General features: G+C 39.7%; 1 protein-coding gene across 2 annotated transcripts in view; it reads right to left on the reverse strand.

The window, feature by feature from the left end:
• The window catches only part of LOC122656468 (glyoxylate/succinic semialdehyde reductase 1), a 50931-nt gene extending 24350 nt beyond the window's left edge, over positions 1–26581 (reverse strand). The window contains exons 1-4 of one of the 2 annotated variants that reach the window (XM_043850983.1): positions 26447–26581; positions 17570–17680; positions 17384–17485; positions 13995–14096 (exon numbers count right to left, since the gene is read on the reverse strand). In XM_043850983.1, the coding sequence (XP_043706918.1) occupies positions 13995–14096; positions 17384–17485; positions 17570–17680; positions 26447–26551 (420 nt within the window). In that variant the 5' untranslated portion in view covers positions 26552–26581. The remainder of the gene's footprint in view (positions 1–13994; positions 14097–17383; positions 17486–17569; positions 17681–26446) is intronic. The other variant, XM_043850984.1, reaches the window with a different exon arrangement.
• Positions 26582–26892: the final 311 nt, after the last annotated feature.

A 26892-nucleotide genomic window follows, 5' to 3' on the forward strand; every position in this document is an offset into this window, starting at 1 on the left:
TCAAAATCAGAAGATGCAGGTTGAGATGTCAAGGCTGCCTATGAACCGTCAAGCACGTACAAACCACCAACCACCTTACCACATGCAATCATATTGTCCGTTGCAAAGTCCTGAAATAAACAATAGGTTGGAAAAAAATGTTAAATGGAAAGCAAATTAGTAGTGAACTTCGGAACATGTAACACAGATGAAAGGGTAAAAGAGGAAGAATACTGCACAGATCCCTTTCCCGAGATAGGAGAAAGAGATCCATCAGCAAAAACGAACCTTACTCTGACCAGATAAAGGAAAATATGTGGAATAAAAGGGGGAGGAGCCGGTCATATGGTCGGTTGCCCCTGAGTCAATTACCCAAGAATCGGGCATGACTGAGGTGCAATTCCCACCAAATGAAATACCTGTGGATGAAGGTGTATTGTGAGTAGTAGGCAGAGACAGAGCCGAGGCAGCCATGGAAGGAGATACAGATGCCGAAGAAGATGTGTCCAAACGAGTCACCATATCCCGTAAATTTTGCAAATCCGCCATAACCTGTGACAGAGAAGGATCCGGCTGGTCCTCAATAGTGGCCTGATGAGCACGAGTGCTATTGGACTGATTGGAACCACCCCTCCCACGCCCGCGAGTATCTGCTGCGCGACTATGAAGCTTCCAACAGCGGTCCTTCGTATACCATTCCTTCCCACAGTGACCGCATCTGATGGGAGGCGATCTCCAGATGTCCGATCAGTATTGGCAGATCGAGAAGAGCCCCCACGGGAAGACTGTGAACCACAAATAAGAGCCAAGTGCTCCTGAGTAGCAAGGTGAACCATGGCGGTACATCGACTATCCTCAGTTGAAAGAATCGCATAGGCCTGTTCAAGAGTTGGGAGAGGTTCGCGATTTAAAATATTCGACCGGATATGATCAAACTCAATATTCAGGCCGGCCAAGAAATCAAAGACGCGTAAACCATCCTCCCACTTCTGGTACGTCGTGGCATCAACATTAGTGGTTGCAGTGAAGGTACCCAGAAAGTCCAACTGCTACCACATCGTACACATGGTATTGTAATACTGAGAAAGTGTCAACTCCAGCTGTTTTGTAGAGTGCATTTTTTAACGTAGTTCATAACACTGGGCAGCGTTACCAACCTAGGAATAAGTATCTTTGGCTGTCTTCCATATTTTTGCAACCGAATCAAGAAGAAGGTATCGCCCAGCAATTTCTTGGTCCATGGAATTAACCAGATACGACATGACCAAGAAATTAAAATTCATCCAACACTCCTATGCAGGACCAATCTCGATAGGCCTGACCGTGGTACACGTGATATAGCCAGACAGGCCACAGGAACCAATAGCAAACAAACATGATCGAGACCACATAAGATAATTGCTGCCATTTAACTTGATGGTGTTCACCGGAAACAGAATAAAGTCACGGTACGACGAACCATCAAAACCAAAGAGGCAGAAGTGATCTCTGAAACATCAGGCATGTTGGCTGGAAAAAAAAATTGCACAATCCAAAGACAAGGCCTCCAAAAAAAATTAGATCACAACGAGGGAAAAAAAAAAGGACCCTTGGTGGGAGTCAACTCACCACCAAGGGTGGGAAAAAGGTAACAGCAAGTGAAGAGAGAGCTCCCGCGAGAAAAAAAGGAAGGGAGAGAGGCTGTGGGGGCTAGCAGTGGGGTGGAAAAGGGTGGGAGGCCCTGCGGTGGCTGGCGGTGGTGGCGGAAGGGTTTGGGAGGCCCTGCGGGGCTGGCGGTGATGGCGGAAGAGGGTGGGAGACCCTGCGGGTGCTGGCAGAAGGGAGAGGAGGGCTGGCGGTGGTGGCTGCCATTAGGTCAGAATCGTGAAGGAGAAGAGAGAAAAAAAAAAAGAAAAAATTTTAATTCCCATATTTCCGGAATATTTGTGGCTATGATGCCATGTGGAATTCCGTGAATACTGGCTTGAGTCAGAGTGACTACAACCATCTTTACTTATAATAAAGAGAAGAACATTCTGGTTTGAGTACAAGGACAGAAATACCCTTATGACTATTTAAGCCCCTGAACCCATATTACAAAACTTACATAAAAGACTCATACACTAAAAAGAACTAATAAAATCACTTAAATTGAACCACTGGTATAGGGCTAATCCCGTATGCAACCTATGTACCCATATTTTAGGCCCATTAAAGTGGCCTATTATATCGAAAACCCATGGGATCAAAGGCCCAACATGTATATAACCCAACCCTAGACTTATTCCTAATAAAAGAAGCCCATTTCGGTGATGAATCTGCATCACAGCAATTATCCCAAATATATGAAATTTGTCATCAAGCTTAGGAAACTAAACAGAAGGATCTTTCTGTGTTTGCCTATTATTCTACCTTGACGACATTATGGCAACAATTGGACTTCCACCATCCTATGACTAGCCTAGTTGATGCTGCTACATTTGCAAAGGAATGAGAAATGGAACAAGTTTATGCTTTCCGCACTGGCCTTTATCCAGAGTTTGACCAGATACGCATTCAAGTTCTCAACAGGAGTACCTTTCCTACTTTACTTGAAGCCTATAATATGATCCAGCATGAGGATCATCGTCAAACTGTCATGATGCCTCCAACTGCACCTCCTCGGTCTACTCTTGTTACTACACCGCAGTCTTCTTCACCTGTGGATAGTGCTGGTTCAGTCAATAAGGCTACTTCTACTCGTTCTCCAATACAATGTGACTATTGTAGCTGCCCTCTTCATACTAGGGAGACTTGCTAGAAATTACATTGGCCATCCCAAGGGGGGGGAAAGGGAGTGAAAGCTGGTTCTGCTCATCCTTAGGCTCAAGGCTTACTTGATCGAAACTCCTGAGGTTACCAGTACTTCATCTATGTCTGCAGAACAACTTGTGACTCAGCTCCAACGTGTGATGATCCAGCTTGGTTCTGAATCTACTACCATGGCTTCCTTTCCATCTCCTGCTTCCCATTTAGCCCAGTCAGATATTTTTCTTGTGACCTCTCATACTAATTCTGCGTGGCTAATTGATTTTGGAGACTTGGATCATATGACCAGCTCCACGGACCTGTTTGCCTCTTATAACCCTTGTTCGGGCAAAGACAAGGTCTGAGTCACTGATGGTTCACTTTCTGCTATTTCTAATAAAGGATCCATCTCCTACACTCCCATTATTTCTTTATCTTCTATCTTACATGTTCCTAATCTTTGTGCCAACTTGCTTTCCATTCACTATCTTACTACTGATCTTAATTGTTTTGTTCACTTCTTTTCCTCTCATTATGCTTTTCAGGACCTAGCGACGGGGGCAACGATTGGATATAGTAGATTGTAGGATGGTCTTTACTACTTGGAACCTGATCTTATTACTGCTCACTCCCTAGTTTCAGCTCATATTACTCGTGAAGACAGTACTCTCTGACAGCTCTATCACTGGCATCGTCGTCTCGGTCATCCTTCCTTTTTGTTTTACGTCGTTTGTTACCCTATTTAGTCAAACAATGTAACTTTGGATCACTTTAACTATGATATTTGTGAACTTGCTAAGCACACTTGGTCCTCATATTTTTCTACTAATAATAAATGTTTGATTCCCTTCTATAGTATTCTCTGACTTATGGGGTCCTTCCCAGATAGTTGCTTGGGGTGGGTTTCGATGGTTTATCACTTTTATTGATAACTGTACTAGATTAACCTGGGTTTATCTTCTTCGGTCCAAATCCGAAGCTTTTTCTTGCTTCCAGTCTTTCCATAGGATGATCCAAACTCAATTCAATGCCCAGGTTAAAGTTCTCCGCAGTGACAATGGGACATAATACATTGATAGTTCTTTTCTTCAGTACCCTGATACCTATGGAATTCTCTCCCAAACCTCCTGTGTCCTTACTCCTAAACAAAATGGTATTCCAGAACGAAAGAACCGCCATCTTCTGGAGGTCACTTACTCTTTGATGTTTATGACTCAGGCAGCTAAGTATTTTTGGAGTGAAGTTGTGCTTACGAATGCTTTTTTCATTAATAGGGTTCCTTATGCTGCCCTTGATTTTAACTTTTAAGACACTAGTCAGCCAGCTTTCTGACCCCACTATTGCTTTTCATCCAAGGTACTAATACTCGGAACTCGGTACCAACTCGGTCCCTTGAAAAACCGAGTCGAGTCGAGATCTCGCCGAGTTGGTGCATTTTTTTTTTCGACTCGAAGCCTCAACTCGGTGGGTTTTAGACCTAGTTTGGGTCTGAAACTTGGTATTCAGCTTATCTTAGGCCATTTAAACACAATGACACTATCAGATTTTGCAAAAACAAAGTCCAAATAAGAGTTATGTACCGGTCAAACTTAATTTGGTGTGCACGAATGCTGTCAAAATCGCTCTGAATGAAAATATTTTCTTGGACATCAAAACAAATGAATATTTTACCGCACTTTTGGTTTTTAATAATGTTTTACCATATTAAGATTTATGGAATTTTTAGATTTGAGAAAAACCCCAACATTAGAAAGTTGAAAATTGCACCTCTACCGAAAATCCAGTTTTGTTCTTGAACCGGGGTTGACTTTTTTCCTTTTGGAATTTTATTTTTTAACTATTTTTATTGGATTCAAATAGGGGTTATTTGCTTATTTATGAATAATATCTAATATTTCATTTACTTAAATGATATTAGGCATAAATAAGTGTCTGCCTTAGTTCCTGGCCTAAATAAGTGTTTGTCATAGTCCGAAATCTCGCGAGATCTCGCCGAGATTCTCGATTTTTCGAAATTCCGAGTTGAGATGGCCTACGAGTGGGAAAAGTACACTTTCTCGCCGAGATCTCGGCGACGAGATCTCAGCTGTATCTCGTTTCGAGTGGGTATCTAGTTTATGTAAAATATAGGAACAAAAAAATCAAAATCTCGCCGAGATCTCGGGTCATGGGCATGGTTTCGGGTATGGGCCAAGGTCAAAATGACCCATTTAACTTATCAAAAGCAACCCTCTCAACAGAACTCGGCGAGATTCTGTCAAGAGGGCTGTTTACTCATATTTTGCTCTCTCTTCTCACTTCTTCTCCCAAAGTCTCAATTCCTCTCTTCCCTTCTTTATTTTTTGCTTGGATTCAAAGCTTTGGAAGGTGATTTTGCTGCTAAACTGAAGATTGAAGCTCACTTTTGCAAGATTGATCAAGTTTTTGAAGGATTTTTGAAAGGTAACCCATTTTCCCTAAATCTATTTTTTTCAAAATTTTGATGAAATCTTGGTAGATTCATGTGATTTTGAGTTATGTTACACAACTTTGGCCGATCTATCACTTGCTGGAGGCCGAATTTTTTTTGGGATATTAAATTTTTTATTATAATTTCTGGAAAAAAAAAATGAATATTTTCAAAAAAAAAATAGGATAAATACTTATTGTTTGGATGTGATTTTGATATATGTTAGACAAGTTTGCATGCTCTACAGCCTCATGGAGTCATTTTTTTTTTTTACCCATTAAACAAAATATTTTTTTTTTCAGATTTAATAATAATATTATTAAAATAGTTAAAAAATATATAAAATTAAGGAAAAATACCTGTTTTTGTTGGAAAATTATGCACAACATTTGTACATAATGTCCAACTTCAAATGATGTCAAATACATCATTATGTTATAATATTTTATATTTGAAGGTATAATTATTTATAATAATATTATTTTTAATTAATAAATAAATACTAGGGTTAGGGAATAAATAAGAGATAGGTATTTGATTGTTCTAGTAGCTTCATATTATGTTTAATAGTTATGAATACAATACTTTAAGTGTTTAATACCTTACTTTAAGTCTGTAATAGTTACTAATACATGTTTTTTTATGTAACAGTGTAAAAAATAAGATATTTCTTACACAATGGGGGATATAGCATGGCTACATGGAGTCCCGATGTCTGAGGACAAAAAGAAGTCAAAGTGTAACTACTGTGGCAAGATTCTAAATTCTGGAGGAGCAACTAGGTTAAAGGAACATTTATCTGGTCTGGGCAAGCATGTTACCAAATGCCGAAATGTTCCGAGCCAAGTAAAACTGGCAATGGCACAAAACTTGAAAGGAGTACGAACAAAGAAAGCTGAGAGGGAAAGACAACAAATAGCTTTTGATGAGGTAGTTCTAGAGAGGCCTGGTGTAGAGATCCGTGGAGGAGTAGGAGATGATACTGAATATAGGCCTACACCTGGTGAGTTTGAATCAAAAGTTGAATGGAGGATTTACCAGCAAACTTTGGCAGAGAGTAGGCAAAGTTTTTATTTTGAGAATATAAGAGCATATGAGCAAGCAAGAGGAACTGGTGGATCTGGCTCAGCTGCATCAGTGCAACAAGATGAGAGGAGGAGAAGCACTGGCATAAGAGATATCCCACGGCCCCAAGCCCGACCACGAGCACATTCCCCAGATACCATTTTTGAGCAGGATCCATCTACCTTTAGGCAACAAGATGCCTTCCAACCAACCATCCCGCAAGTGTTTGGTGGTAAACAAGAGGAAGCACGGAAAGCCTTCAGCAAGTTCATGCTATATAATGGCATTCCAGCTAATGTGGCACAAGGAACATATTATAATGCATTCCTTGACGCTGCAGGGAGGGCTGGCCCAGGATGGAAGGGGCCTACACCATATAAGTTGTATAATGTATATTTGCCTAAAGAGGTAGAGGAGCTGAAAGAGTACATAGAGGGTCTGAAGCTAAGGTGGGACACATATGGGGTTACTCTTATGGCTGATGGTTGGACTGGACCTACTAGACAGTCCATTATAAATTTCATGGTGAGTTGTAATGGGAAGACTGTCTTCTTGAAGTCTGTTGATGCATCAAAGCATGTAAATGATGCATTATACTTGTATAAGCTACTGAAGCAAGTGGTGGAGGAAGATATAGGCGCAAAGAACGTTATCCAAATTGTAACGGATAACGGTTCTAATTTTAAGAAGGCTGGAGAGAAATTGATGAACAAGAAGAGTAAGAGGATCCGCCTCTTTTGGACTCCATGTGCAACCCATTCTATTGATTTAATGCTGAAGGACATGGGGAAAAAAGCTTTGGTGGCCTGTGTGGTCAATAGGGCAAGGCAAGTGACCACCTTTGTGTAACCATGGTTATGCTTAAGACATGATGAGGGAAAAATGCAAGGGGGATTTAGTGAGGTCTGGTGTCACTCGATTTGCCACCAATTACATTGCATTGAAGAGCTTTCAGACGAAGGTGGTAGGTCTGAGGTCAATGTTTGCAAGTGAACAATGGTTTACTTGGCCAGGTTCTAGGACAGAAGAAGGGAAGGCAGCACAACAGACCATTGCAAGTGATCAATTTTGGAAGGACTTCTATAAAGTTGTTGCCATATTAGAGCCAGTGGTGGCAGTACTAAGGATGGTTGACACGGAGAAGAAGCCTACCTTGCCCCACATATATGCTGCCCTACAGAAGATGAAGGAAATGGTCAGAGCTGCAATACCCCGAAATGCTCTCTCATACATTAACATCATTGATAAGCGATGGGAGAAGCACTTGAGTCATCCCTTGCATAAAGCTAGTGAGTTCAACACTTCAACATACTTTAAATTTTATATGAGTTTTTACATTTACATATTCAAAACTCAAAAGTATTAAGTCACTAACAACTTATATTTGTGGTTTCCCCTTTACTAGCATACTATTTGAATCCAAAGTACCAGTACTCGCATAATCTTGGGCTAGACACGGATTTGTTACTAGCAGTTGAAACTGTTATTGAGAAGTTGGAGGTCAATGCCAAGACACAATCTGACTGCAATGATGAGGTGAGAGTATGGGACTTTATTACTTTGGTAGTAAGTAAAGGAATGTAATTACTAAATAGCAAATACTAATGCCTCTAACACTGTTTGAAATATAAAATGAAAATAGATCAAATTCTTCAGAGAGGCCTCAGCAAGTTTCAGTCGAAAAGCTGCAGTTGAGGGTAGACAAAAGTCAGACCCAGGTAGGTAGCAATGTGGCATGACATTATATTTATGAATTATAATTGTATCCCTTTAGAATGCACATATTCTAAATATTCTATGTTTATAATGCAGCTGACTGGTGGGTACTTTATGGTACAAGTTCACCCAATCTGAGGAAGGTAGCAATCAAAGTGCTCTCACAAACTTGTTCATCCTCTGGGTGCGAGCACAATTGGAATATATTCGCATTGACACACTCAAAGAGGCGGAACAGATTAGGTAATCAACGACTGGAGTAGCTGGTGTATGTGCATTATAATATGAGACTGAGGATGAGGTATATACGTGTAGAATTTGAGAACAATGACAAAGATCCCATCGAGCTAACCAACATATTCCAGGAGGACTCTGATGATGATGAGGATCCCCTATTCCAGTGGATGAGGGATCGTGGTGCACCAAAGATGGATGACCCTGGAGGTAGGCCCGACTCCACCATTGCGTCCGTAACCGGTACAGATGTTGATGACTATATGTCGCAAGAGGGGCGTGCACATTCTCAATCACCAAGACCTTTTGAGGATGCAACAGGAACTGCTCCTGATGGTGATGATGATGGTGGTGGTGATGGTGATGACCCTGCTGGTGGTGATGACCCTACTGGTGGTAATGCTGCTGCTGCTGCTGGTGGTGGTGGTGGCATGCAGAGTGGTGGTTATTATGATGATCGTCATGAGGGGATGCGCGAGCAATACCAGTATGATGTAGGAACGCAGGACCCTGTGTGTTTCACAGGTAAGTATCAGTTTACACATGTCACACAAGATCAAGACAATGGTGATCACAGCAAAAAGTACAAGAGAAGAACGGGTCGCAAACATAACCAACCTCAGTATGATGACACGAGTATGAACACCATGGTAGCAAGTTTTGGAAGCATGACTATGGATACTGGTAGTGAGCATCAGTCGTGGCAATCATATCAACCTCATCATCACTATGATTATGGCTAGCAAAGCACCGGTTCTGAATATAGTGCCTATGATCAGTTTGGCCAGTCAACACATAAGTATGACTATCAAAGCAGTGGGTCTGGCATTGGGTCCACCATTGGGTCCACATTCCCAGTCCCATACATTCCTCAATATGATAGTAGCATAAGCAGTGGATCTAACACTTCATGGCAACGGTCTAATGCCACTGTTGAACAGTTATACCTTAGGATAGGGGTCTTGACATATGTGGATGAGAACTCTTATATGAATGCTATGGAGAACTATATGCAACAGTGGAGGAACAATATGTTATGGGAAGACTATGTGGGACAAATGGGGAATGAATATGTAATTCAATCTCATTTTATGTGATGATAGTTGTAACTTGTAACATTGTTAAGCTTGAGCAATTTGATGTATCACTTATTCACTTTAACATTTGTAATGCTTATTAAGTTATTTTCCTATAAATTGAATGTTTTGTTTGAGTCCTATATACATAAATTATGTCATTAATGTATATAGTATGCTATTTTAATACGTCGTCACCTACCAACAAAGAGTCCGATGTAAAAGTCCTATTTGGACTTTGTTTTTGCAAAATCTGATAATGCCATTGTGTTTAAATGGCTTAAAATAGGCTATATACCGATTTTCAGACCCAAAAGAGGTCTAAAACCCACCGAGATGGGCTTCCGAGTCGGAAAAAAAAAAATACACAAACTCGCCGAGATCTCGGCCCAACTCGGTTTTTGGCTGGGCTGAGATGGCTCCGAGACCCGAGTTTTCGAACCTTGGTGTTTGTATACCAAGGTTTGCATAGACAGGTGTCTGTATACCAAGATTTTCCACCAAGATCTCGAGATCTAGCACTCATATAAAGGAGTTTGGATCGAGATTCTCAAGATCTCGAGAACTCGACGAGATCTCGAGATCTCGGTCGAGTTGTTGCACTTTTGCAACTCGTATGCCAACTCGTCTCGGTTTCTCAAAAAACCGAGAAACTCGCCGAGATCTCGCAAGTTCTCAAACTATGTTCTCATCTTCCTCCTCGTATTTTTGGGTGCGTCTACTTTGTCCACAACTCTTCTCCCTCTCGGTCAAAACATGACCCAAGGGCTTTCAAGTGTATCTTTCTTGGGTATTTTGCTTCTCATAAAGGTTACAAGCATAGTTATCAAGGCGTTGCCAAAGCATCGCCATAGCATCCAGGCTCCTTGGTCGCCTTGGACGCCTTGGGCATAGCGGTGTCGCCTTGATTTTTTACCCTCTAAAATGCCATGGCCGCCTTCCCGCCTTCATAACTATGGTTACAAGTATTATCATCCTCCCTCCAAAAAATTGTTTGCTACAATGGAAGTTACTTTTCACGAGGATGAACCTTATTACCAATCTTCTTTTTAGGGGGAGACTCTAGAAGTGAAGAGAATCCTTCAGCTCCTTTTGTCATTGATATTGTTCATCTTCAGGGGGAGCAAGGTCTTCAGGGAGAGCACGCTAATGAGATTGATGCTGCAAACGGGTTTCATCACCTACACTAGACAAACGAAAAAGACTATCCAAAACATACCATGTTCGTCTATGCCTACCGAGCAAGTTCTACCAATCCAAACAACTGGTAATGAATCTCCTCTTGATCCTGATGATTGCCCCATACTCTTAGAAAAGGAGTATAGGCATGCACCAAACACCCTATTTCCAACTTTATCTCTTATGAATCATTGTCCCCCTCCTACTGTGCCTTTGTTTCTTCTCTGTCTTCTATGTCTGTTCCACAAGGTTGGAAGGAAGCCATCACAAACCCAAAATGGACAAATGCCATGGTAGAGGAAATGCAGACCTTGAAGAAAAATGACACTTAGAAGCTTTTGCCCAGTCATAATGGAACGAAGGCAATTGGAAGCAAGTGGGTATTCACAATAAAGAAAAATGCGGATGGAACCACTGCTCTCTATAAGACCAAACTGGTTTCCAAAGGATTCACTCAGACCTATGGAATTGATTACTAGGAAACATTTGCCCCAATGGAAAAAATGAACTTTGTTCGAGCCCCAAACATGGGATGACTGGATGAGATCTTCAGCAGTTGGATGAGAAGAATGCCTTCCTCAATGGTGATCTAGAAAAAGTCTACATGGACATTCCTCCTAGTTTTGAATCATCAGCTATAACCGGTAAAGTGTGTAGCCTCCAGAAATCACTCTATAGATTGAAACAGTCTCCTCGTGCCTGGTTTGGCAGATTTAGGAAGGCTATGGTGAAATTTGGCTTCAAAAAAAGTAATGTGGATCATACCCTGTTTATCAAGCACATAATAGGCAAGGTCATTGCACTTAATTGTTTATGTGGATGATATAGTGATCACTGGAGATGATGAGGTAGGAATCTCCCTTCTAAAGACCCGACTAGCAACCGAGTTTGAAACTAAGGACCTAGGGCGCCTCAAGTACTTCTTTGGAATCAAAGTGGCTAGATCCAACAAAGGAATCTTCATTTCTCAAAGAAAATATGTTCTAGACCTTCTTGAAGAAACTGGGATGCTTGGTTGCAAGCCTGTGGATTCTCCCATTGAAGTTAACCACCAACTTAGCAGCACTGGTGGTAACTCTATAGAGAAGGAATGATATCAACGTCTCGTCGGTAGACTTATATATTTATCCCACACTAGGCCAGACATCACCTATGTAGGAGTTGTCAGTCGCTTCCTACATTTCCGAAGACTGCACATCTTGAGGTAGTTTACAGAATCCTTTGGTAATTAAAATCAGCTCCTGGAAAGGGTATTCTATTCTCAAATAATGGGAATTTGAAGTTAGAACCCTTTACTAATGCTGATTGGGCTGGCTCTGTTGATGACCGAAGGTCCACTTCAAGCTACTGTACATTAGAGGAAATTTTATAACTTGGAGAAGCAAGAAACAATCCTTGGTTTCCAAGTCCAGTGCTGAGGTAGAATACAGGGCAATAGCACATGGGCTTTGTGGCTCGTTTGGTTGAAGAAACTTCTCCAAGATTTGGAAATAGCACTAGAAGGGCCTAAACTCTACTGTGATAATAAAGCTGCAATCAGTATAGCTCATAAACCTGTTCAGCATGATAGGACAAAACATGTTGAGAATGATCGACACTTCATCAAGGGATGTTTTCACTAAAGGCTTAACAGTCAAATCCTTCCATCTGATTGTCTCCAAGTTGGGCATGCGAGATATCTATGCACCAACTTGAAGGGGAGCATTGAAGGATGATCCGTCGACCCGTGCCCCGGATATACGAAAGTGTCTAGGTTCATTATGCACATGTTGCACTCTAATTATAAATAAAGGTGTGGCCTCTGTCTTCTTGACAAGCCAAATCATTCTCTCTTGTCTATCTTCCTCTTAACTAAACTTAAAAGAGAAGTAAACTTCTTCAGAAAGCTACCTTAGCTTCTTGAAGAAGCAATACATTAGCTTTTCAGTAAGTCAAGTAGTTGAGTGGGTTAATTTCTTATAGAATATTGGAATCTACATCTTAGCTTCCTAATTAAGCAAGTCAACTGGTTGAGTCCTTATTTAATATAAAAAGTAGTATTCCCAAATGTTTAAGAACGATGTCAAAGAATTGAATGACATTTGCAATTAGGAGGAAGACTTGTTCCTTAAAAATCCTAGGGTCTGCCTAGGTACGTTCTTCTATTCCATCTTTCTCTCATTCTGTTCTCTATCAGATATTCTTCTGCATTTCCACCTTCAATTGAAACTTTCCTCTTTATAGTTTCTCTTTTTTTTTTCTCCCTACTCTCACTAGCCTGGTTTGTTCTCTACCAATTTTTTTCCTTCTTGCTTCTTTCTTACAAATCCGTTCTGCAACCACCAGGAAAACAGAGCAGAAACAAAGCTTCACTCAAAGGTCATTAAATCTCTGCTTTCTTCCTCTTATAATTTATCCAGTTCTTCCCTAAATTTACTGTGATTATATCTTATTTTATAGGAACTGTTAGAGCTACTAACCATAGTTTTTTTCCCCTTTTTTTTTCTTGGGCTTGGACAGAAAGTCAAATCAAATCAAATGTTGTGTTGACTAATTTGAATATACAGTCCTCCTTCTAAAGGGCTGTAACCAGCCACGTAGTACTCTGCATTTCATTCCTACCTCTTCTATTTCTTTAAACCCTAATCCGTTGTCCCTTTTCTGACCACCTCTTCCTTGTAATGCAACCCTAGAAATACAAGACTCTACGCTGTCTTACATCACCATGTTTACATGTTATTGTAAATTGTAATGTGGATCATGGTCATCAAGATAAGCTTATGGACAACCCCAATATCTGCCACATGGCAGCTTATTAGGTCCAAAATCCGTGAAAATATTTTACATCATCCTTGGGCCATGTTCAGATTTTCAGCCAAAAAACATTATAGCATGTGGCACAAGAAAATGTTAATTTTGGTCAGGATTTGGATGGTTAGGGAAAAAGGCTTATATACAGTGGGTGATATTCTAGATTTTGGCCCTGAAAGTTGGAAGATGACCAATTCATATGCTCCCTTAACAATTAGAATTGCCATATCAGCAGTGGATCTGACAGCTCAAAATAAATGGGAGAAAATAAACTAGATTGTAGGCCACATGACTGAGATGGCCCATAAAATTTGACATTTTGACAATCCAAGAGCTGCTCTATCAATCTAATAGTTGGATCAATTAGTTCAGGCCCCCACGTGATTCAAAACTAGTACACCGTGGATACAAGCTTAGCTAGAATGGGGTGACATCTATAGTGATCTTTCTAATACAGGGCCTTCAAAAAGCAAATTCAAATGTCAAGCTTATCAAAGTAGATGGACAGAAACAAAAAGAAAACCCAAACTAAGCCATACCTCACTAATATTGACCCAACTAACTGAAAGAATGTAGATCCTCACCAAACTACACTTTTTCTTCCTCATGTTTCAAAGTATTTTTTATTAAATCAATGTACTCAATCTCTTTGGTTATGTCATCTAATGCATGCAATCCTACTAGACAACCTGAAATGCTAGCAAAATAAAAAAAAATAAAAAAAATGCATATAGAGTTACCTTTTCCCCAGCGGCAAGAATGACTAATTGACCGTCTTCAGCTGGCTTTTTGCTACCTGAGACAGGAGCTTCAAGGAAATATCCTCCCTTTTTTGAAATCACCTGTAATATTTTTTTTTTAAAACAAAGAGAGAGAGAATTGTTAATAATAAATCAAAAAATGATACTTCTTTCATTTATAGCTAACTCAATCATCTGAAACCCAACAGGGTAACAAATCTCTAGGAGGCCACGAAAGAAATGCCAGTAGATATGAACACTCCATACATGAGCTAACCACCCCACCCCAACCTTCATATCAAAAGAGAAACCTCAAAACTGGTCTTTGCTGCAGAAGCAAGGTATCAGCAGCAGTACCAGAGGAGGAAGAAGAAGACCAGATCAGATTCCAGAACTTTACAGCCTGTGACATACTCTGACAGTCTGACTGTGACGGAACCTGACAGCCTGCGTGATGCAGATCAGATGTACTTAAAGAAAAACCAAAGAAGAAAAAGAGCCTGAGTCAACTCAATGAACTCGGTTGTGTACCTGATTCACCCACTTTTGGTTTAGCTTTGAGCCAGCAGCAGTCTCTCCAATCGTGGGCTAGTTCTTTTAGTTATGTTATTATCTATTCTTCTTTATCTAATCTTGTTGCTTGTAGCATAGTGGGACTCTTATCTTATCCTTTTACTAGAGTTTAAGCTATTTAAAACTCTTACAAAAGGAGTTGTCGATTAGGGGTTTGCTCTATTTTTTTAATTGTTAAAGCTTTTTTCCTATAGGCTGGGAGCTATTCCTATGACCAATATGAATCTAGTTTACTAAACTTCATTTAAACCATTGTAAGGCTCAAAGAGCCCCACGATTTATGTTGAATGAGAACTGGGCTTTGCTGCCTCCATTGAATTCTATGGTGAGTCAGGTTCAAGTTGCTGTAGTGAAGCATTAACCTGGTTGGGGATTCCAACAATAGTTAGCTAAATGCATTCCCATTTTTTACCATTTTAAACGCGTTTTGCCGTTTGTTTCTCAAACATATGGGAAAAGAGGGCAAACGGCAAGCGTTCCCGTTTTAAACACGTTTAAAACATGTTTTCCCCTTCTTCTTTTTTTGACGTTTTTTATGCAGTATTGCTTGTTGTCTGCAGTGACTCGCATAACTGACCATATCTCTCTCCCGAACTCCAATCGACCTAATTCTTTCACCGACATAAAGATGACTCAAAAGGCTACATTTCTCATGATATCACCTTCAACTCAAGGTCAATGCACGGACTCCAAAATCAAGCTACAAACTGATGCATCTACTGAAAAGGGTTTTTAAAGCAATTACTCCAAACTCCAACTGAACATGCATCACTCCATGAGTGTGTTGGCAATGTTGACAACAATGAGCAACACCAATAGCCAAGCCAAATTGCTCAACAAGACTTTGGACATTATGGTGCACGAAATGGGAATTGATATTGAATGATATTAGATGACATGTCTTGGAACTTATAATTGGTTGTGTAATACATAGGGATTAATTTTGGATGTTACAGTTGTTTTGAACATTAGAAGCAGGTATTCAAGTAAAAATTCCTCAATTTATATGAGAATCACGTCATTTTATGGTTCCGTAACTTCCCTTTTTTTAAATATACACGTTTAAAACACGTACCGTCCGTTTTCTGTTTTTTATCATTCTCTGTTTTTTTTACTCTGTTTGCAATTTTTTACCATTTAAAACCTGTACCATCCGTTTCCCTTTTTTTGCCGTTCCTGTTTTTGTTATGATTACAACCAAAACCATTGGTGGTGATTCCAATGGTTGTATCCCCCTCTTCTCCTACCTCCTTTGTTTCCATGCTGCTGGATTACAGGTCAGCACATAGTCTAAAGTTCCCATAAAGGAAGAAGAAGATAAAATGGAATATGACCAAAGGCTTCACCAACTATTAAATAGGTCTCGGTTGGAAGAGGAAGCTTGGAAAACTCTGCAGAACAATAAAGGAAGAAGAAGATAGAAGGGGATATGACCAAAAGCTTCACCTCCAGTCCCAACCCAAGGATTCACCACCTTGGGTTCCCACTTGCTTCACAAGGTCTGTGACTGATTCACCACAGTACACAAACTTTGTGAGCTAGTGTGCCCTTTGCCCTTTATTTATAATAACCAATGAACTGAATACAAGAATAGAAACTCTTTTTGCTATTTGGCTGCCAAGCAAACACTAAAAAGTAATCCATCTAGAAAGGATCCTTAGCTATTACAAGGAAAATAAGAGGCAAATAAAATAGAAACTAGTATGGAGTTCTTTTAGAGGATCCATTGCTATTAGTCTATTACATGCAAAATAGGAAGTAACAAAATTAGAAACTTATACTTAATATCTATCTTAACCACTAAAGAACTCATTACATGGAATTCGAAACTAAGAAAATAGAAACAAACTACTTAATCCCATATAGGCCTTAAATCACTAATATTTGGGCTTATAGAATGGGCCTGCCATTGGAAATGTTTCCATCAAATCCATATTTATATGGAATACAAAATTATTTTGCATGATTTAATAATGGGCCTTGGTAGTCCTTAGGTTTTAAACTTGTTCATGACTAGGGACAGGACTAGACAACCCGTGCATATGGTCGTCGCACTGTGTGTACCTAGGAATGGAGATTCCAAGACACAAGTGTGAGTGTACATATGGTCAAGGTTTTAAGTATCCTACCGTATCCGCTGATACTAACCGATATATATCGTATCTTTAAGGTACCGACACGATACAGTACTTATACAATACCTAAAAAAATTGGTATTATTACATGTAAGAAACCTCATTCTTTACACATAATGATTGAAACACTTGCCCTGTCATACTTTGTTTTCACTTTTATATATAAAATATATTTTGCATATTATTTATTTATAATGTTTTATCCTTCAAAAAAAAAAAAATTTCCTTATATATCCTAGTTTGTCATTTAAAAATGAAAGAGCATTTTGGTCAAAGCAGATTTTTACTAACACTGTTAGCAATAGGGGGTACGGGAGTAATTGTCAGAAACACAGGAGAGGTCAGTGTAATTAAGGCTTAGAACAGGGTAGGTACGAGTAATTTAATCTATGTTTATTAGATGAGTCTATTTTTCCCATCTTAAAGGATCCTGAACTTCACAATATATGCAGTTTCACCACTAAACTGTTATTTTCATGTACTAGTATTTTTGTCGGCCCACAACAATCCCAAAGCAGGGTTTGTGATCCAATATTGCATTAATGACGTGTTAAAGTGAATATAGAAAATGAAGCATATTAACTCAAATTTAAATAGAAAATGGCATAAGTTATTGGAACAATCATGAATCCAAATAAACAAAAAAAAATAAAAAAATTGACATTAAAATTTAACGTAGACCTCACTGATCTTTGTTGATGTATCAGCATCTACTGTTGACATGTCTATGTAGCCTTTTCCACTGCACATTTGCTCAAGCACACCATCCTTGTCCAAAACCACCTGCAAACTAACAAGAATTCCATTCTTGTTAAGAGGAATAAAATGTTTTCATTTGAATCAAGTAGCAAAAGTCAGATGACTAACCGACAGAGCAGCTGAAGGATCTGATAGCATTGCTATGGTGTACTTGCACTTCTTGACAACTGCTGCAGGGGTATCTCCAATGGAGGCACCATACTCCACAAGCTCTTCACACTACATGGTTTTAGTGTACAAGAAAGTGAGAAAGTTGACCTCAACTTTTGTAGCATAACACAAACAAGTAACTCAGTACAGAACACACTAGCCTCAACAATCACAAAAAAGAACAACTAAGTGTATAAGTGTACTTCAACAAAAATTGTACTTATAACAAGTTGATATACATGAACGTAAGTAATAGTTATAACCAATGGCCATACAGAAAATTACGACATTTAAATGACAGTGCCAGATATGTCTGGCACATGAATACAACATAGTCTTGGGCATGGATTAAGACATTTAAATGCATATCATTCAAACTGTCTTGACTCTTGACTGAAGCTAATTACCACGTAAAACAGAATTTTTTACCAAAGATAACATGTTTTCATCCCATTGCATCCCAAGATATTGGCCTCAAATAATCCATCATTACTGCCCAGAGGCATAGTTGTCAAGGCGTCGCCTAGGCATCCAGGCGGATTTCTAGGTGCCTAGGCGGCTACCACCTTATTGTAGGGCGCCTTGCACTGGTTTAATTGGTATCGGACCAGGTTCTGGCACTTATTAATGTCAAATATCATTTAAGTCATTTACATAGGATATTATTCATAAATAAGCAAATACCACATAGTTGAATCCAATAAAAATAGTTAAAAAGTCAAATTCCAAAAGGATAAAAAATCAATCCCCCAGTTCAAGAACAAAAACTCGATTTTTGGCGGTATGTGAAATTTTCAACTTTCTAATGCTGGGGATTTTCTCAAATCTAAAAATTCTACAAAATTTTAATATGGAAAAACATTGCTAAAAACCTAAAGTATGGTAAAATATTCATTTGTTTTTATATTTAAAAAAATATTTTCATTCAGAGTGATTTTGACAGCATTTGCGCACATCAAATAAGGTTTGACCGGAAAACAACTCCTTCAATATAAATCAGATTTAAGCAATCTTGGATTTGTTGGAAAGTTGGTTTTGTGCTCTACCAAATACAAAAAGTCTCATGTAAAAATAAAATCATTTGATCTATCAAATTTCTTAGAGAACAAAAGCATTTCTCTAAATCGATAGCAGGTAAATTACTTATTGATAAGATCATATTTTCTAAAAACAGTATAAACCAAATGTGAGACTAGGTATGCCTGAAAATGACGAATTCCAAGAACGTATAAACCAAATGTATGTTTTGATTGTTTCAAACTTCCAATGCTTGCTTCTTTAATTCTGTTGTCTTCAATTTCTATGTTGATTTTTGATGATTTGATGTGGCTTAATATTGATTTTTGATGACTTGATATGACTTAATGTTGATTTTTGATGACTCGAGATGTGGCTTAATGTTGATTTTTGATAATATAAGGTACATATTGTAGCATACTAAATAATATTAGAAAAGAGGGGAAATAACACTTGGGTGCCTAGGCGTGCGACTTGTCGACTAAGCACTTAGACACCCCTCCACCGCCTTGGGTTGCCTTGCCACCTTGATAACTATGCCCAGAGGAGCAGTAATAGGTAGGGATGACAGGATTTGACCCCATGACATTTTGTACCCAAAACAAACGTGCTACCAAACGGCGCTACATCTCTTATAATTGATCAAACTCAAGTAACAAGCTAACCTTAGCTGTGTTTCTAGCTCCAGGTACCAACACGAATGATCTGATATTCATTCACACTAGCAGCTTCTTATTGTTAAAGATAGCAAAAACAATTTTCATATTTTATTTGAACCACTAACTGAATCCATATCATAAAGGTTGCTTGATCTTCCATTTTGATTCCTTTGCTCTCTTTTCAGTAGAAACCCTTGGAGTTGTTTTTCTTTTTCTTTTCTTTTCTTTTCTCTTTTTCGTTTTCCTCTTTTAGTTTTATTTTGGCAAAATCAAATGCATGTAATGAAAATAGAAGTTTTCCAATGCAATAACCCAAACAAGTAGACACACATGGAATCGATTTACACTATAGTGACAGTTATCTGCAGTTCACTGACAACTTTGAGCTTCCAGGTGCACTTCTGAAATTAATGACCAAAAAAGCAGCCAGAGGCAAAAAAGACTGAACCAGGAGGTCGAGAGTGAGTCGTCTGTCATCCTTGAGCAAAGATTCTGTTACACACATGCAGATACTAGAGTGAACTGAGGGATAGTATGAGAAATTAATGCAGCTTTACATTCTAAATCTTAAGGGAGAAATGTGATCACTGAGTTCTCTGAATGTACGAGTGATGGAGTTGCAGATTTGAGCAATAGGAAGAAGGGGGAAGGGAGAAGTTTTTCTTCTAGTGTGAAAGGAGGAGGTGTGTCATGGGCTTCCTTATTTTCCTCTTCTTTGTCAGTGAAGGAAGGTGGCTTTGATCTCAGGTTTGTGGAACCAGCTGCGGTGGACAGACGATCTGTTGCATGATGCCCTTTTCATATTGTTAAGGAAGAAGTGGAACGATGGAGGAATATGCTGGTTGGCCATTTTATTGGTCGAGGACCGTCATTTGATTTCACAAACGAAGTTTTGCTGAAGCAGTGGAGGCTCTCAAGCCATGTGGATGTTAATCTACTTGATAATGGTATCTTAATTGTAATACCCCAAATTTTGGGTGTTAGGAGTTAGGAATTATATAATATCATGGGTAACTGTAGTAGACCTAACTTTAATCCAACTGGACCAATGGATATATTAGTCTCCCTAACAGTTTAATTTCATCATTATGGGAATGTCTAGACTTAAGTGGGTCCATGAACATACCTAGCCAGACCCAATATGGTTCAAACAAGGTGTGAACATAGGAGTTTTGCTGGGTTCGCATTGAGCCTAAGCTGAACCATGGGTTAGACTTTCAGTTAGCCAATATGACTCATGGCTGAGTCTATATAAAGACATGAGCTGGACTAAGTTAAGACTATTCATTTAGTCATTTAGAAGAGAGTAGAGAAAAGACAGAAAGAAGAGGAGAGGAAGGAGAAGGAGAAGAGCATGCTTGCCAGATGAGGAACTATAGATGAAACAGCATTTGGGCCAATTCCGGAGGAGGGTTGACCTTGCCACCATGTGAGCAAACTGAGCAACCCACCTCATCCCACCACAATTTTGAAGGTAAAACACCCTAGACCTTAATTAGTTGCTAATCTATATGTTAGACAGTGGGAATAATGATTGTGTGAAGTAATTTGGGGTCAATGTACCCCATTGTTGCCTTGTGTTCAAAAGAAACAAGAAGGGTTTGGGAGATTTAAGTTAGGGTGTGAGGTTGAAAGCAAAACAAGGTGAAGTCCTTGGATTGAGTAGAACTGAGTTTCTAGACTCAATCCATGTTCTAAAACATGTGTATGGGTGGTAGATGTAGTATCTAAGGTGTGGAAAGGGTGAATGAGGGGTTTGGAGTGAAAACCTCCAAACTTCCCCTTGAGTTGAGCTGCTCTCGAACAGTTCTGGGGAGCCATCCGACGACCCGGCAAAAAGGTCCGGCAAACTGGCAGAATGTGCCGGCAAGCCCGGTTTAATAGAATCTTCTGTGTCTGCTTTTAATTTAACAAACACAAACTTCCGGACTGGGTGCAGGCGAGTCCGGCAGGGAGACCGGTAGGGATCCGGCGAGCCGACAAAGGCTCCAAGGAGCCCGGATCACCCCTGTTTTGGGATTTTGAATATTTTGTCTATTTGAGTCCAATAGTGATGGAATCATTGGCATGTTCAAGCGTTGTGACACACTTTTGGTGACTTATAATTACAGGTGATGAATGGGTTGAGAAACCCGAAGGTTCAGGAGTGGATAACCCAACCGGGGTTGCATATCACTGTGAGTGGGAATCCCTTTGAAACCTCTCTCTTTGTATGATGGGTGTTCAATTGAATTGTTTCATGGAATTTAGTTCATACTCTGATGAATTAGATGTATGTGCATATTGTGAATTGATATCAAGGTGCCTAGGATTTGTTGTGCCTCCTAAATTACATGTATGCCTGTAATGTTTAGTGAATGTGAAATGATATAAATGTGGATTTCATTCTTGTGAGTGACATGATATAGTGAGATATCATATGCCATAATGTTGCTTATGGGATACAATGAATTGTATGTGTGTGTGGATATTTATTTGTAAATGGGTGTGACATTGGGAAAATATGAGATACAGTGTTATTGATGATGATGAATATTGCATAATGATATGTGTGATTGTGATGATGTGACATGAGTTATGGTCATGGTTGAGAGTCAATGAAATTGTTGTGCATGCACTGATGTGGGAAACAGTGTCTGTGGTGCCCCACTTTGTAGGGGGAGGAGTGAGTGCACACATTGGATGTGAGACTTCTTCACTTAGCACCCCGGGGGGGGGGGGGGGGGGTGGGACGGAGTGAGAGGGAAATTTATGGTGTACCTCACTTCATAGTTGTCACCGCGTCTAGGAGACCCAAGGTGTTGGAGATGGTAAAAAAAATCAAGCCGACACCAACTAGGCGACCAAAGCGTCCGCCTAGGCTCCCAAGTCAACCAAGGTGCTTGGACGCCTTGACAACTATGCCTCACTTAGTAGGGGCAGGAGTGGAGGGTACAGTGATATGAGACCACATAAACGATGGCATGAAGTAGAGATGGAAACGAAGTGATTGAGTCCATTCCACCATGAATGTGTGGGTATGGTAGTGCTGGAAGTATGTGTGTGATGCCGTCACGAGTCCATTTCACCCACAGCATGAGTATGGTAATGACAGGGCAAGAATATAATATCACTGTGAGTCAATTCCTCCGTGAGTGTGGGTATGGTAACTGATTGGGTCATGATGTGTAACTGCGATGTGAATGGTATGTCTGTTTTAGAGATCCATATCACCTAAGGCATGAGTATGGTAAGGAAAGAAATGGGAAAGCGTGTTTGACATTCTTATGAGTCCATTCTACCACGAGTGTGGGGATGTTTCCGATTTCGGGGCATGTGCAATATTATTGTGAAACCATTCCTCTATGAGTGTGGGAATCATAGTTATCAAGGCGATGCCATGGCGTCCAGGCACCTTGGTCACCTAGGTGGCATAGTTATCAAGGCGTCGCCATGGCGTACAACCTCCTAGGTCGCCTTGGACACCTTGGGTGCCATGGCGGGTGCATTGCTGCCATGGCAGTATCGCCTTGAATTTTGACCATCTAAAACGCCATGGGCGCCTTCCCGCCTTGATAACTACGCTAGGTGGGCACCTTGCCGCCATGACGGTGTCACCTTATTTTTTTTACCCTCTAAAACGCCATGGTCACCTTCCCGCCTTGATAACTATGGTGGGTATGGTATTGATCTGGGGAGAGTTATATTAGCTCGAGCTGTATTAATGTTGAGATAATTAATATTAATGACGTGGGTTTGGTGAGTATGTTTTAAAGAGACTTTTACTCACTGAGCTGTTGTAGCTCACACCTCGTGGACGTATATTTTCAGGCCGTGGAGATACAATGCATGTCGACCGGGGGAGCAACGGAGGGTATAGTTCAGAGACCATCCACCAGTTACAGTTGAAGTAATAGAAGGGGGTAATTTTTAATATGAGGGTGGGTTATGTATTTTGTATATGCCATTGGGTGGGAAATTTAATTGACATGTAAATTGTAAAGGGATGCCATATGGCGCACTCTGAGCATTACACATGGTATCAGTTAATAGAGGGATTTACCTGTATTGTCTTATGAATGGTTTTGTGGAGCACTTTGACTTACTTTTTTGGCATCAGTAGACAGGGTTATTGGCTTTAATTTGATTTCGAAGAGTTTAAAATTGGATGGTTTTCTCGGACCTTACGGTCTCTGCCCGTGAGGGCTGCTCTTTTCCTTATCGCGGGACTGGGGCATTACATTTATTTTCAAATTTAATGTTGAAGAAGATAAGTCAAAGGTATTGGAGGGGGCTCCATGCTATGTTCAAAGATGATCATTGCTTTTACATCAATGGAATCCGAAGGCTTGCTTGAAAAGGAGTGATCTGTGCTCTATTCCAGTATAGGTCAGTTTTCCAAATCTTCCGTTCCACTATTGGTAAGCTGAAGCTTTGACTATTATTGGTGGTATCCTTGGTAAGCCAATAGCTCCTAACAAAAGAACTAAAACCAAAGAGAGGTCTCATTTGCTAGAATCTGTGTCGAAATTTCGGCTGATAAGGAGTTGATGGATACAATTCCAGTTCATGATGAGGAACGTATAATCTTTGAACAGGAGATTCAGTACGACTGGAAGCCAACTTGATGCACAACATGTAGAGTCTTTGGACATACAACATCACAAGGTGGACAACAAGGGGGAGCTTGATGATTCGAAATGAATGGAGGGTCCAGAAGGGTGGTCCAATCCAACATGAGAAGACTGCATCAAATTATGGTATTGCTGGAGGTACTGTGATCTCGGGTGGTGCCCTGCATGTTCTGGTGGATGAGGGTGGTGCTCAGCCTGTTTTGGCGGCTGAAGTGTTGCTACATTGGAACCCAGGTTGAACTATCTCATGTTTGAAGTCAAAATTCGAACTTGAGTTAGAATTTAATTGAAGAAAGCAATCATGGTGAATCCTCATTTAAACAGAAAGGGAGAAATTTCCATAATGAAATTAGCAGAGAAGGAGAAGCTAATGGAAAGGGAAAGAATGTGACCACTATGAATGAATATAAGTTTGTTATTTTGGAAGGATTGAAGAGGAATCGGCTGGAATTAATGAGGAAGTTATGGGGGATAAAGTTCCTGAAAAGCAATTTTGGGAAGCTGGAATTGGCCAAGTTAGCATTCGAAGAGATGAGAGATTAGATGATGGGATTCGTGCTGATGTAGAGGAAAGTCAAGATATGAATTTGGAAATTACACAAGTTATGGGGGAACAATTTGAGGGTGTGTTGTTGTCTACAGAGGGATCTTATACAGATGGAAGGTGAGTCATTTATTCAGATTTGGGTGAAAATTCTTTCCTAGAATCTGAGGAAGTTGTTGGTGTCTTGGTGATGCTGTGCTGAATTGGAGTTTCAATCATATCCAGTAGATTTAGTGGAGGATCTTCCTTTAAATAAGGAGATTGAAGCTAAGAAAAAGAAGTCCCCTCCATCCAGTGACCGCTCTGACTTGGGGCTTGGAGTTTGGAGGGAAAGCGGCATTATTTCACCTTTAACCCTCCCTTCGGAGTCCCCATGCAATGCATCCCTTGAGGCTGATATCTCCTCTATTGCCTCTTCAGAAGAGATTCGAAAACTTTGCCTCATGAAACTTATGTGGTTCCAGGCGAGGAATTTTCCTTCATCCATATTACTGAGTGGCAGCTTTCCTCTTCTGCCTGTCTCACCAAGGTTGGTGTGACTGTTCCTGAAGAAACAGATGTTTCAGAGGGCTATGATGTTTTTATTGCGAGACAGAGTCGTCACATTAGGTTCTCCCTGTACTATCTGCGATCAGCAGACTAGAAAACTTGATGTTTTGTTTCCCATAGTATCATTCTTGACCTGTATTGTTAGCTACACTCCTTTCGATAGTTGTTTTAATTGGGGTCCTGTTCTTGGCTAGCCTGCTTGGCTGTTGTGTTGTGTTTTTCTTCTTCTTTTAATATATTATTTCCATTCACCCAAAAAAAAAAGACTGAGCACCACATGCTGCAAATAAGAAAAAAAAGGGGGTTGGGGAACATCAGACAAATCTCATAATCGCAAGCTACAGCCAACTTTAATTCCATTACGAAAATGCAGGCAACGATGTACTTAAGAAGAGAGCAGTTACAGTCCAATGTTGCCCAATTGTCAGGCAGGCTCTCAGAGTATGGAGGAAAGGCAAAGGTAAGATAAATTCTGGTTTTGGAACTTTTTGCACCAAGAAACTGAGAATCCGAAACTAAGTGAATTTTTAAATTCCATGATTGGAGAAAAAATATCCATGTAGTCTAACCCATTTAGTTGGGATAAGGCTGAGTTGAGTTGAGTTATTAATAAAAAAAAAGGGGAATGCAAATCGAAAAATAAGACAGGATAGAATCACACCTAAATTAATACTCTGAATAAAATTAAATTTAATTACCAAATGTTATAAACTTTGATAAGAGTAGAAGTCTTAATGGAGAGAATACAGCATGCCCCAGGGTTAATAGAGCTACTCTCTTCAGCCGTGCCACTCGAATATAGACAAAAGGTATTTCCAATTGAGAAAAGTAACATGATACCCATGTGAAGCATGTCCCCACTATATCTTCTCTGTCAGTTTATCCGAGCACCTATTCATCTAATGAAAGATTCTTCTGCTCTTTGGCTTTTTTTAATCATCTGTCTCATTACTTTCTATCATTTTCTCTGACAGCATGATTGCAGATTTCTCAACCACTGTTTGGAACTATATCTTCTCTATCAGTTTATCCGAGTACCTATTCATCTAACCGAAGATTCTTCTGCTCTTTGGTTTATTTTTTTTTATTATCTATCTCATTTCTTTCTATCAGTTGCTCTGACAGCATGGATAGCAGATTTATCAACCACTGTTTGGAGATAAAGTGCAAGAGCTAATAAACACCCAAAAAAGTTTAACCGAAAAAAGAAAATAAAAATCTGAGGCTCACCAGCCATAAGTATTCAGAATCGAACTGATATCATAGATGAAAAGTACTCCAATTGAGTCCAATCAAGAAATATGTGCCCAATGATTACTTAAACGATAAATAAACAAGTTAAAATAGGAGATAATCAGGGCATGAAATAAATTGAATCGAATCATATTGAACGAAAAGTTGAAAGTAGAGTCGTCGTTGGTTTTTTAAAAGTTCATAAGTTGAAAGTAATCACCTTAGAGAGAGTCCTGTTCCAGATTGTGACCTTGAAGCCATTTTGGAGGAGATTCTTGGCCATTGCCTTGCCCATGATCCCGAGCCCTAAGAATCCTAGCTCCATTCTTCTTCTTCCTCTTCTCCTTCTTCTTCTTCTTCTTCTAAATTCTCAACACTGCAATGGATGATGATATGCTCTCTGGTTCATAACATTGTAGCCTCACACCACACCAAACCAAACCACTGGTTCTACACTGCTTAAAATTATAAACTACACAGATTGGATTCAGGATTCAGGAAGGCGTGAAATCGACCATCTGCAGTGGAGTTCCGAGAAGTGAGGCGTTGACAGTGAGAATTTCCATTCTTTAATATTTATTTAATCAACTGAAACATTTAATATTTGGAAACCTTTTTGGTGTTTGATCTGAACTGTGTAATCGTACAGGTAAAAACACAAAAACA

Source organism: Telopea speciosissima, chromosome 3 (genome assembly GCF_018873765.1).
Source record: "Telopea speciosissima isolate NSW1024214 ecotype Mountain lineage chromosome 3, Tspe_v1, whole genome shotgun sequence".
Taxonomy (NCBI): Eukaryota; Viridiplantae; Streptophyta; class Magnoliopsida; order Proteales; family Proteaceae; genus Telopea; species Telopea speciosissima.